This window comes from Sander lucioperca, chromosome 16 (genome assembly GCF_008315115.2).
Source record: "Sander lucioperca isolate FBNREF2018 chromosome 16, SLUC_FBN_1.2, whole genome shotgun sequence".
Taxonomy (NCBI): Eukaryota; Metazoa; Chordata; class Actinopteri; order Perciformes; family Percidae; genus Sander; species Sander lucioperca.
In genome coordinates, this window is record NC_050188.1 from 24,048,837 (window position 1) to 24,061,885 (window position 13,049).

Below are 13,049 nucleotides of genomic sequence, written 5' to 3' on the forward strand. Positions count from 1 at the left end.
AAGCGTATGCGTGCACGACAACAAATAGTTTCACATTCAACATAGTACAAGAACACAGAATACAATATGCTGCATAAAGGCTACATAAAGGCTGCATAAAGGCTACATAAAGGCTGCATAAAGGCTACATAAAGGCTGCATAAAGGCTGCATAAAGGCTACATAAAGGCTGCATAAAGGCTACATAAAGGCTGCATAAAGGCTACATAAAGTGCAGAATAAGTGGACAGTTACGTAGTGAGGTGTAGGTAAGTTGATGGATGTGTAATATACATGAACAGAGAGTCTATATCACTGCTGAGATGGTGTAAAGAGACAGTTGGTCTAGTTAGTGAAGTAGATCAGTTATAACACTATGTATATGAATAGACAGTCAGATACATGCTGAGGTGTGTCTGTGTGTGTGTCTCTGTGTGTGTGTGTGTGTGTCTGTCTGTCTGTCTGTCTGTGTGTGTGTGTGTGTGTGTGTGTGTGTGTGTGTGTGTGTGTGTGTGTAATCTAATAATTGAGTGTGTGTGTTTCTGTCTTTTCAGAGTCATGTCTGTCGGTAGGTGTCCAGACTCTCTCTGACGCTCCGCCTGGCTCCTCCTGCAGACCAGATGTTCCTGAACCGGACCGCCGGGCCGACTCTCTGGACCCTCTGGATGTCGAGGAGGAGGAGGAGGAGGAAGAAGAGGAAGATGAAGCAGCCTCTCACAGCTGCAGAGTGTGTGGGAAGTCCTTCGACAGGTGAGGAAGTAAACATTGTCTCAGGTCCAGTTCAGAGTCCGGTCCACATGAGCTCTATTCTCTGAGAAGTTCTTAGGAAGCTGTAGACACTGAAAAGACATTCAGGACGTTAGCGTAGACGCAGACCCAGACCGTCTGCTGGGTCAGGGTCAGGGGTAGAGTTTAGATTCTCTGCCCGAACCTGAACCAAGCATTTCTGTGTTTTTAATCCTGACTTTATTAGTCTAATTCGGTGGGGAGAAAGCTCTGCCTCTCCAGCTCCTCCTGTAGTTCTGGGTGGATGTCCTGACCTGACCTGAGTGGGAGGTAAACTGGGCTACACCGTGTCCCCCCCCCCCTGCAGCACTGTTGTCGGCCGGTGTGTCAGCATGCAGACCGTGGTGAAGGACGGTATTAATTAGGTGATGAGACCGTGGTGAAGGACAGTATTAATTAGGTGATGAGACCGTGGTGAAGGACGGTATTAATTAGGTGATGAGACCGTGGTGAAGGACGGTATTAATTAGGTGATGAGACCGTGGTGAAGGACAGTATTAATTAGGTGATGAGACCGTGGTGAAGGACAGTATTAATTAGGTGATGAGACCGTGGTGAAGGACAGTATTAATTAGGTGATGAGACCGTGGTGAAGGACAGTATTAATTAGGTGATGAGACCGTGGTGAAGGACAGTATTAATTAGGTGATGAGACCGTGGTGAAGGACAGTATTAATTAGGTGATGAGACCGTGGTGAAGGACAGTATTAATTAGGTGACAGAGATACACACACTCTTTTCCTCTTTTGGTCTGACAGAATATTATCTAGAGTTAGTTGGTTATTAAGTTATAATCATTATAAATATAATAAAGTTATTAAAGTAGTTTCAGCCCAGTGGACAGAAAGACAAGATGGAGCTAATGGATTTTCTTCATCACAGGAAAGGCTTCCTGATGAAGCACGTGGAGAAGCACCTGGCGGAGGCTGCGTGCGTGTGCGGCCTGTGTGGCGAGCGTCTGGAGTCCAGCGGCGCTCTGCAGCTCCACCTCCAGACTCACCGCGACCACAGCCGCACCTGCGACGTCTGCGGGAAGAAGTTCCCGTCCATCCGCGCCCAGGAGACGCACCGGCGCCTGCACACCGGCGAGAAGCCGTTCCGCTGCTCCGTCTGCGGGAAGGGCTTCAGCCAGAAGGGCAACATGGCCACGCACGCCCGCACGCACGGCGCCCAGAAGCCCTTCAGCTGCGACGTCTGCGGGGAAGCTTTCAGCAAGGGCGCCGACCTGAGGCGCCACGCACGCAGCCACCAACCGGACAGCAAGGTCGGTTTCCATGGCAACGTCATGTTTGTGTGTGTGTGTGTGTGTGTGTGTGTGTGTGTGTGTGTGATCTCTCCATTAGTGTATGTAGAGGTACTGAGCATGCAGAAGTTTGGACATGTCTGACTGGTACTCTATGTATCACAAGTAGTTTTTATACAATATATGTACTGTATTTATCTTACAGCTGTTGTTTTATATTTATGTAGATTGTATTTCTTATATAACTGTCTCTAAGAGCGATGTACAGGTGCATCGCTCTTAGAGACAGTAATATAATTGATGTTGTATATAATTATGTACCTGTCTCTTCTGTCCCGAGCAGACTCCGGGTTCCAGCAGACGCAGGAAGTCGAGTCTGACGCCGTCTCACCGCTGCAGCGTCTGCGGGAACGCCTTCCACAACAGAGGGAATTTCGTGCGGCACGCAGAGACGCACCTCAACGACCCCGAGTGGCGCTGCGGTGTCTGCGGCGAGCGGGCCGAGTCCTCGTCCGATCTGCAGCTCCACATCCAGAGCCACAGAGAAACAGGCCGTGTGTGCGAGATCTGTGGCCTCAGCGTCCGGGACATGGAGGTCCACATGAGGACGCACAGCGGGCAGAAGCCCTTCAGCTGCTCCGACTGCGGGAAGGACTTCCCCAGGAAGGGCTCTCTGGAGAGACACAGGAAGCTGCACGCTGGCGAGCGCCCGTACATCTGCGAGTTCTGCGGCAAGACCTTCGTAGAAAACACGGTGCTGAAGAGACACATCAAGAGCCACACAGGAGGGAAGCCACGGATTTACGCCTGCGATGTCTGCGGGAAGAAGTTCACCATGAGCCAGCACCTGGACGTGCACAAGAGGATCCACACGGGCGAGAAGCCGTATGCCTGCAGGGTCTGCGGGAAACGCTTCCGGCAGATCGGGAACCTGGACTCGCACACACGGATCCACACGGGCGAGAAGCCGTTCGTCTGCAGCCTCTGCGGGAAGACCTTCCGCCAGAAGATCTCGCTGGAGACGCACGAGCGCTTCCACAAGAAAGAGAAGGCGTTCGGCTGCCCGCTGTGCAGCAAAGGCTTCGTGCAAAAGATCGACCTGAAGAGGCACCTGCTGACGCACAGCGGCGAGAAGCCGTACGCCTGCCGCGTCTGCACCAAGAGCTACCAGGAGAAACGCTCGCTGGACTCGCACATGAAGGTACACGCCGCCGCTGCAGCCGCGCAGCCGGACGCCATGGAGGCAGCACCGCTACCGCCGAACCTCAAGCGTCAGGACGGAGACTTCATCCAGCTGTGACTCCATCCAGCTGTGACTCCATCCAGCTGTGACTCATCCAGCTATGACTCCATCCAGCTGTGACTCATCCAGCTGTGACTCCATCCAGCTGTGACTCATCCAGCTATGACTCCATCCAGCTCTGACTCATCCAGCTGTGACTCATCCAGCTGTGACTCCATCCAGCTGTGACTCATCCAGCTGTGACTCATCCAGCTGTGACTCATCCAGCTGTGACTCATCCAGCTGTGACTCATCCAGCTGTGACTCATCCAGCTATGACTCCATCCAGCTGTGACTCATCCAGCTGTGACTCATCCAGCTGTGACTCATCCAGCTGTGACTCCATCCACCTGTGACTCATCCAGCTGTGATTCATCCAGCTCTGACTCCATCCAGCTGTGACTCATCCAGCTGTGACTCCATCCAGCTGTGACTCATCCAGCTGTGACTCCATCCAGCTGTGACTCATCCAGCTGTGACTCATCCAGCTATGACTCCATCCAGCTCTGACTCATCCAGCTGTGACTCCATCCAGCTGTGACTCCATCCAGCTATAACTCCATCCAGCTCTGACTCATCCAGCTGTGACTCATCCAGCTGTGACTCCATCCAGCTGTGACTCATCCAGCTGTGACTCATCCAGCTATGACTCCATCCAGCTCTGACTCATCCAGCTGTGACTCCATCCAGCTGTGACTCCATCCAGCTATAACTCCATCCAGCTCTGACTCATCCAGCTGTGACTCCATCCAGCTGTGACTCCATCCAGCTATAACTCCATCCAGCTGTGACTCATCCAGCTGTGACTCATCCAGCTGTGACTCCATCCAGCTGTGACTCCATCCAGCTCTGACTCATCCAGCTGTGACTCATCCAGCTGTGACTCCATCCAGCTGTGACTCCATCCAGCTCTGACTCATCCAGCTGTGACTCATCCAGCTCTGACTCATCCAGCTGTGACTCCATCCAGCTGTGACGATAAGTTCTGTCCCCGTTTGATTGGATTTTTTTGTTTTGATTTTCATTTATTGAGATTCTAGAAGTTTTGAATTTTGTGATTTTCTTTTCCAAAGTAGAGACAATAAATCATATTCTAACAGCTGATGAAGAATGACATCACAACGTTAGCAAACAGCTGATCTACGGGCTGAAACTACTTTAAAGTTATTATTATTATTATTATTATTATTATATTATTATTATTATTTTATTATTATTAGATTATTATTATTAGATTATTATTATTATTATTATTATTATTATTATTATTATTATTATTATTATTATTATGACATCAGTACGTAGACTGGATCAGGATTCCTTGTTGACTTCTGGACACATTTATTAAAGTTAAAAACATCCTAAACTGCAGATGAGTTTACTGGATAATATCTGTTGTTGTTGATTCTGATTTCTGATTAAAACACACACACACACACACACACACAGACACACACACCGACACACACACACCGACACACAGACAGACACACACACACACACAGACACACACACACAAACACACACACACCGACACACAGACACAGAGAGACACACACAGAGACACACACACCATTATATTACAGCTCTGATGCATTTCTCTGTTATTTCTGTTTATGTAATTTAAAATGCTCTGAGACCAGACTGTGTGTAAATGGGATTGATTGAGTTAAAAGTTGTAGGCTGTAGTATTACTACTTTCACTGTAGTATTAGTACTTTCACTGTATTTCTACACTGTAGTATTACTACTTTCACTGTAGTATTAGTACTTTCACTGTATTTATACACTGTAGTATTAGTACTTTCACTGTAGTATTAGTACTTTCACTGTATTTATACACGTAGTATTAGTACTTTCACTGTAGTATTAGTACTTTCACTGTATTTCTACACTGTAGTATTAGTACTTTCACTGCATTTCTACCCTGTAGTATTAGTACTTTCACGGTATTTCTACACTGTAGTATTAGTACTTTCACTGTATTTCTACCCTGTAGTATTAGTACTTTCACTGTAGTATTAGTACTTTCACTGAATTTCTACCCTGTAGTATTAGTACTTTCACTGTATTTCTACACTGTAGTATTAGTACTTTCACTGTATTTCTACCCTGTAGTATTAGTACTTTCACTGTATTTCTACACTGTAGTATTAGTACTTTTGCTGTATTTCTACACTGTAGTATTAGTACTTTCACGGTATTTCTACACTGTGTAGTATTAGTACTTTCACTGTATTTCTACACTGTAGTATTAGTACTTTCACGGTATTTCTACACTGTAGTATTAGTACTTTCACTGTATTTCTACCCTGTAGTATTAGTACTTTCACTGTAGTATTAGTACTTTCACTGTATTTCTACCCTGTAGTATTAGTACTTTCACTGTAGTATTAGTACTTTGGCTGTATTTCTACCCTGTAGTATTAGTACTTTCACTGTAGTATTAGTACTTTCACTGCATTTCTACCCTGTAGTATTAGTACTTTCACTGTATTTCTACACTGTAGTATTAGTACTTTCACTGTCGTATTAGTACTTTCACTGTATTTCTACCCTGTAGTATTAGTACTTTCACTGTAGTATTAGTACTTTCACTGCATTTCTACCCTGTAGTATTAGTAGTTTCACTGTATTTCTACACTGTAGTATTAGTACTTTCCATGTATTTCTACACTGCAGTATTAGTACTTTCACTGTCGTATTAGTACTTTCATTGTATTTCTACCCTGTAGTATTAGTACTTTCACTGTATTTCTACACTGTAGTATTAGTACTTTCACTGTATTTCTACCCTGTAGTATTAGTACTTTCACTGTATTTCTACACTGTAGTATTAGTACTTTTGCTGTATTTCTACACTGTAGTATTAGTACTTTCACGGTATTTCTACACTGTGTAGTATTAGTACTTTCACTGTATTTCTACACTGTAGTATTAGTACTTTCACGGTATTTCTACACTGTAGTATTAGTACTTTCACTGTATTTCTACCCTGTAGTATTAGTACTTTCACTGTAGTATTAGTACTTTCACTGTATTTCTACCCTGTAGTATTAGTACTTTCACTGTAGTATTAGTACTTTGGCTGTATTTCTACCCTGTAGTATTAGTACTTTCACTGTAGTATTAGTACTTTCACTGCATTTCTACCCTGTAGTATTAGTACTTTCACTGTATTTCTACACTGTAGTATTAGTACTTTCACTGTCGTATTAGTACTTTCACTGTATTTCTACCCTGTAGTATTAGTACTTTCACTGTAGTATTAGTACTTTCACTGCATTTCTACCCTGTAGTATTAGTAGTTTCACTGTATTTCTACACTGTAGTATTAGTACTTTCCATGTATTTCTACACTGCAGTATTAGTACTTTCACTGTCGTATTAGTACTTTCATTGTATTTCTACCCTGTAGTATTAGTACTTTCACTGTCGTATTATTACTTTCACTGTATTGCTACACTGTGTAGTATTAGTACTTTCACTGCATTTCTACCCTGTAGTATTAGTACTTTCACGGTATTTCTACACTGTAGAATTAGTACTTTCACTGTCGTATTAGTACTTTCATTGTATTTCTACACTGTAGTATTAGTACTTTCACTGTAGTATTAGTACTTTCACTGTATTTCTACACTGTAGTATTAGTACTTTCACTGAATTTCTACCCTGTAGTATTAGTACTTTCACTGTATTTCTACACTGTAGTATTAGTACTTTCACTGTATTTCTACCCTGTAGTATTAGTACTTTCACTGTATTTCTACACTGTAGTATTAGTACTTTCACTGTAGTATTAGTACTTTCACTGCATTTCTACACTGTAGTATTAGTACTTTTGCTGTATTTCTACACTGTAGTATTAGTACTTTCACGGTATTTCTACACTGTGTAGTATTAGTACTTTTACTGTATTTCTACACTGTAGTATTAGTACTTTCACTGTAGTATTAGTACTTTCACTGTATTTCTACCCTGTAGTATTAGTACTTTCACTGTAGTATTAGTACTTTCACTGTATTTCTACCCTGTAGTATTAGTACTTTCACTGTAGTATTAGTACTTTCACTGCATTTCTACCCTGTAGTATTAGTACTTTCACTGTAGTATTAGTACTTTCACTGCATTTCTACCCTGTAGTATTAGTACTTTCACGGTATTTCTACACTGTAGTATTAGTACTTTCACTGTATTTCTACCCTGTAGTATTAGTACTTTCACTGTAGTATTAGTACTTTCACTGCATTTCTACCCTGTAGTATTAGTACTTTCACTGTAGTATTAGTACTTTCACTGCATTTCTACCCTGTAGTATTAGTACTTTCACTGTATTTCTACACTGTAGTATTAGTACTTTTGCTGTATTTCTACACTGTAGTATTAGTACTTTCACTGTCGTATTAGTACTTTCATTGTATTTCTACACTGTAGTATTAGTACTTTCACTGTAGTATTAGTACTTTGGCTGTATTTCTACCCTGTAGTATTAGTACTTTCACTGTAGTATTAGTACTTTCACTGCATTTCTACATTGTAGTATTAGTACTTTCACGGTATTTCTACACTGTAGTATTAGTACTTTCACTGTATTTCTACACTGTAGTATTAGTACTTTCACTGTCGTATTAGTACTTTCACTGTATTTCTACCCTGTAGTATTAGTACTTTCACTGTAGTATTAGTACTTTCACTGTATTTCTACCCTGTAGTATTAGTATTTTCACTGTATTTCTACACTGTAGTATTAGTACTTTCCATGTATTTCTACACTGCAGTATTAGTACTTTCACTGTCGTATTAGTACTTTCATTGTATTTCTACCCTGTAGTATTAGTACTTTCACTGTCGTATTATTACTTTCACTGTATTGCTACACTGTGTAGTATTAGTACTTTCACTGCATTTCTACCCTGTAGTATTAGTACTTTCACGGTATTTCTACACTGTAGAATTAGTACTTTCACTGTCGTATTAGTACTTTCATTGTATTTCTACACTGTAGTATTAGTACTTTCACTGTAGTATTAGTACTTTCACTGTATTTCTACACTGTAGTATTAGTACTTTCACTGAATTTCTACCCTGTAGTATTAGTACTTTCACTGTATTTCTACACTGTAGTATTAGTACTTTCACTGTATTTCTACCCTGTAGTATTAGTACTTTCACTGTATTTCTACACTGTAGTATTAGTACTTTCACTGTAGTATTAGTACTTTCACTGCATTTCTACCCTGTAGTATTAGTACTTTCACTGTATTTCTAAACTGTAGTATTAGTACTTTTGCTGTATTTCTACACTGTAGTATTAGTACTTTCACGGTATTTCTACACTGTGTAGTATTAGTACTTTTACTGTATTTCTACACTGTAGTATTAGTACTTTCACGGTATTTCTACACTGTGTAGTATTAGTACTTTTACTGTATTTCTACACTGTAGTATTAGTACTTTCACTGTAGTATTAGTACTTTCACTGTATTTCTACCCTGTAGTATTAGTACTTTCACTGTAGTATTAGTACTTTCACTGTATTTCTACCCTGTAGTATTAGTACTTTCACTGTAGTATTAGTACTTTCACTGCATTTCTACCCTGTAGTATTAGTACTTTCACTGTATTTCTACACTGTAGTATTAGTACTTTTGCTGTATTTCTACACTGTAGTATTAGTACTTTCACTGTCGTATTAGTACTTTCATTGTATTTCTACACTGTAGTATTAGTACTTTCACTGTAGTATTAGTACTTTGGCTGTATTTCTACCCTGTAGTATTAGTACTTTCACTGTAGTATTAGTACTTTCACTGCATTTCTACCCTGTAGTATTAGTACTTTCACTGTAGTATTAGTACTTTCACTGCATTTCTACCCTGTAGTATTAGTACTTTCACGGTATTTCTACACTGTAGTATTAGTACTTTCACTGTATTTCTACACTGTAGTATTAGTACTTTCACTGTCGTATTAGTACTTTCACTGTATTTCTACCCTGTAGTATTAGTACTTTCACTGTCGTATTAGTACTTTCACTGTATTGCTACACTGTGTAGTATTAGTACTTTCACTGCATTTCTACCCTGTAGTATTAGTACTTTCACGGTATTTCTACACTGTAGAATTAGTACTTTCACTGTCGTATTAGTACTTTCATTGTATTTCTACACTGTAGTATTAGTACTTTCACTGTCGTATTAGTACTTTCACTGTATTTCTACCCTGTAGTATTAGTACTTTCACTGTAGTATTAGTACTTTCACTGTATTTCTACCCTGTAGTATTAGTATTTTCACTGTATTTCTACACTGTAGTATTAGTACTTTCATTGTATTTCTACACTGTAGTATTAGTACTTTCACTGTCGTATTAGTACTTTCATTGTATTTCTACCCTGTAGTATTAGTACTTTCACTGTCGTATTAGTACTTTCACTGTATTGCTACACTGTGTAGTATTAGTACTTTCACTGCATTTCTACCCTGTAGTATTAGTACTTTCATGGTATTTCTACACTGTAGAATTAGTACTTTCACTGTCGTATTAGTACTTTCATTGTATTTCTACACTGTAGTATTAGTACTTTCACTGTAGTATTAGTACTTTCACTGTATTTCTACACTGTAGTATTAGTACTTTCACTGTCGTATTAGTACTTTCATTGTATTTCTACACTGTAGTATTAGTACTTTCACTGTCGTATTAGTACTTTCATTGTATTTCTACACTGTAGTATTAGTACTTTCACTGTAGTATTAGTACTTTCACTGTATTTCTACACTGTAGTATTAGTACTTTCACTGAATTTCTACCCTGTAGTATTAGTACTTTCACTGTATTTCTACACTGTAGTATTAGTACTTTCACTGTATTTCTACCCTGTAGTATTAGTACTTTCACTGTATTTCTACACTGTAGTATTAGTACTTTCACTGTAGTATTAGTACTTTCACTGCATTTCTACCCTGTAGTATTAGTACTTTCACTGTATTTCTAAACTGTAGTATTAGTACTTTTGCTGTATTTCTACACTGTAGTATTAGTACTTTCACGGTATTTCTACACTGTGTAGTATTAGTACTTTTACTGTATTTCTACACTGTAGTATTAGTACTTTCACTGTAGTATTAGTACTTTCACTGTATTTCTACCCTGTAGTATTAGTACTTTCACTGTATTTCTACCCTGTAGTATTAGTACTTTCACTGTAGTATTAGTACTTTCACTGCATTTCTACCCTGTAGTATTAGTACTTTCACTGTATTTCTACACTGTAGTATTAGTACTTTTGCTGTATTTCTACACTGTAGTATTAGTACTTTCACTGTCGTATTAGTACTTTCATTGTATTTCTACACTGTAGTATTAGTACTTTCACTGTAGTATTAGTACTTTGGCTGTATTTCTACCCTGTAGTATTAGTACTTTCACTGTAGTATTAGTACTTTCACTGTATTTCTACCCTGTAGTATTAGTACTTTCACTGTAGTATTAGTACTTTCACTGTATTTCTACCCTGTAGTATTAGTACTTTCACTGTAGTATTAGTACTTTCACTGTATTTCTACCCTGTAGTATTAGTACTTTCACTGTAGTATTAGTACTTTCACTGCATTTCTACCCTGTAGTATTAGTACTTTCACTGTATTTCTACACTGTAGTATTAGTACTTTTGCTGTATTTCTACACTGTAGTATTAGTACTTTCACTGTCGTATTAGTACTTTCATTGTATTTCTACACTGTAGTATTAGTACTTTCACTGTAGTATTAGTACTTTGGCTGTATTTCTACCCTGTAGTATTAGTACTTTCACTGTAGTATTAGTACTTTCACTGCATTTCTACCCTGTAGTATTAGTACTTTCACTGTAGTATTAGTACTTTCACTGCATTTCTACCCTGTAGTATTAGTACTTTCACGGTATTTCTACACTGTAGTATTAGTACTTTCACTGTATTTCTACACTGTAGTATTAGTACTTTCACTGTCGTATTAGTACTTTCACTGTATTTCTACCCTGTAGTATTAGTACTTTCACTGTCGTATTAGTACTTTCACTGTATTGCTACACTGTGTAGTATTAGTACTTTCACTGCATTTCTACCCTGTAGTATTAGTACTTTCACGGTATTTCTACACTGTAGAATTAGTACTTTCACTGTCGTATTAGTACTTTCATTGTATTTCTACACTGTAGTATTAGTACTTTCACTGTCGTATTAGTACTTTCACTGTATTTCTACCCTGTAGTATTAGTACTTTCACTGTAGTATTAGTACTTTCACTGTATTTCTACCCTGTAGTATTAGTATTTTCACTGTATTTCTACACTGTAGTATTAGTACTTTCATTGTATTTCTACACTGTAGTATTAGTACTTTCACTGTCGTATTAGTACTTTCATTGTATTTCTACCCTGTAGTATTAGTACTTTCACTGTCGTATTAGTACTTTCACTGTATTGCTACACTGTGTAGTATTAGTACTTTCACTGCATTTCTACCCTGTAGTATTAGTACTTTCATGGTATTTCTACACTGTAGAATTAGTACTTTCACTGTCGTATTAGTACTTTCATTGTATTTCTACACTGTAGTATTAGTACTTTCACTGTAGTATTAGTACTTTCACTGTATTTCTACACTGTAGTATTAGTACTTTCACTGTCGTATTAGTACTTTCATTGTATTTCTACACTGTAGTATTAGTACTTTCACTGTCGTATTAGTACTTTCATTGTATTTCTACACTGTAGTATTAGTACTTTCACTGTAGTATTAGTACTTTCACTGCATTTCTACCCTGTAGTATTAGTACTTTCACTGTATTTCTACCCTGTAGTATTAGTACTTTCACTGTATTTCTACACTGTAGTATTAGTACTTTCACTGTATTTCTACCCTGTAGTATTAGTACTTTCACTGTATTTCTACACTGTAGTATTAGTACTTTCACTGTAGTATTAGTACTTTCACTGCATTTCTACCCTGTAGTATTAGTACTTTCACTGTATTTCTAAACTGTAGTATTAGTACTTTTGCTGTATTTCTACACTGTAGTATTAGTACTTTCACGGTATTTCTACACTGTGTAGTATTAGTACTTTTACTGTATTTCTACACTGTAGTATTAGTACTTTCACTGTAGTATTAGTACTTTCACTGTATTTCTACCCTGTAGTATTAGTACTTTCACTGTATTTCTACCCTGTAGTATTAGTACTTTCACTGTAGTATTAGTACTTTCACTGCATTTCTACCCTGTAGTATTAGTACTTTCACTGTATTTCTACACTGTAGTATTAGTACTTTTGCTGTATTTCTACACTGTAGTATTAGTACTTTCACTGTCGTATTAGTACTTTCATTGTATTTCTACACTGTAGTATTAGTACTTTCACTGTAGTATTAGTACTTTGGCTGTATTTCTACCCTGTAGTATTAGTACTTTCACTGTAGTATTAGTACTTTCACTGCATTTCTACCCTGTAGTATTAGTACTTTCACTGTAGTATTAGTACTTTCACTGCATTTCTACCCTGTAGTATTAGTACTTTCACGGTATTTCTACACTGTAGTATTAGTACTTTCACTGTATTTCTACACTGTAGTATTAGTACTTTCACTGTCGTATTAGTACTTTCACTGTATTTCTACCCTGTAGTATTAGTACTTTCACTGTCGTATTAGTACTTTCACTGTATTGCTACACTGTGTAGTATTAGTACTTTCACTGCATTTCTACCCTGTAGTATTAGT

At 38.7% G+C, this 13,049-nt stretch overlaps 1 protein-coding gene across 1 annotated transcript in view; it reads left to right on the forward strand.

The window, feature by feature from the left end:
* Positions 1–4,140, forward strand: part of LOC116066766 (gastrula zinc finger protein XlCGF57.1-like) — a 5,018-nt gene extending 878 nt beyond the window's left edge. The window contains exons 2-4 of the mRNA XM_031322927.2: positions 533–728; positions 1,647–2,028; positions 2,351–4,140. Coding sequence (XP_031178787.2) covers positions 533–728; positions 1,647–2,028; positions 2,351–3,307 — 1,535 coding nt within the window. The 3' untranslated portion in view covers positions 3,308–4,140. The remainder of the gene's footprint in view (positions 1–532; positions 729–1,646; positions 2,029–2,350) is intronic.
* Positions 4,141–13,049: the final 8,909 nt, after the last annotated feature.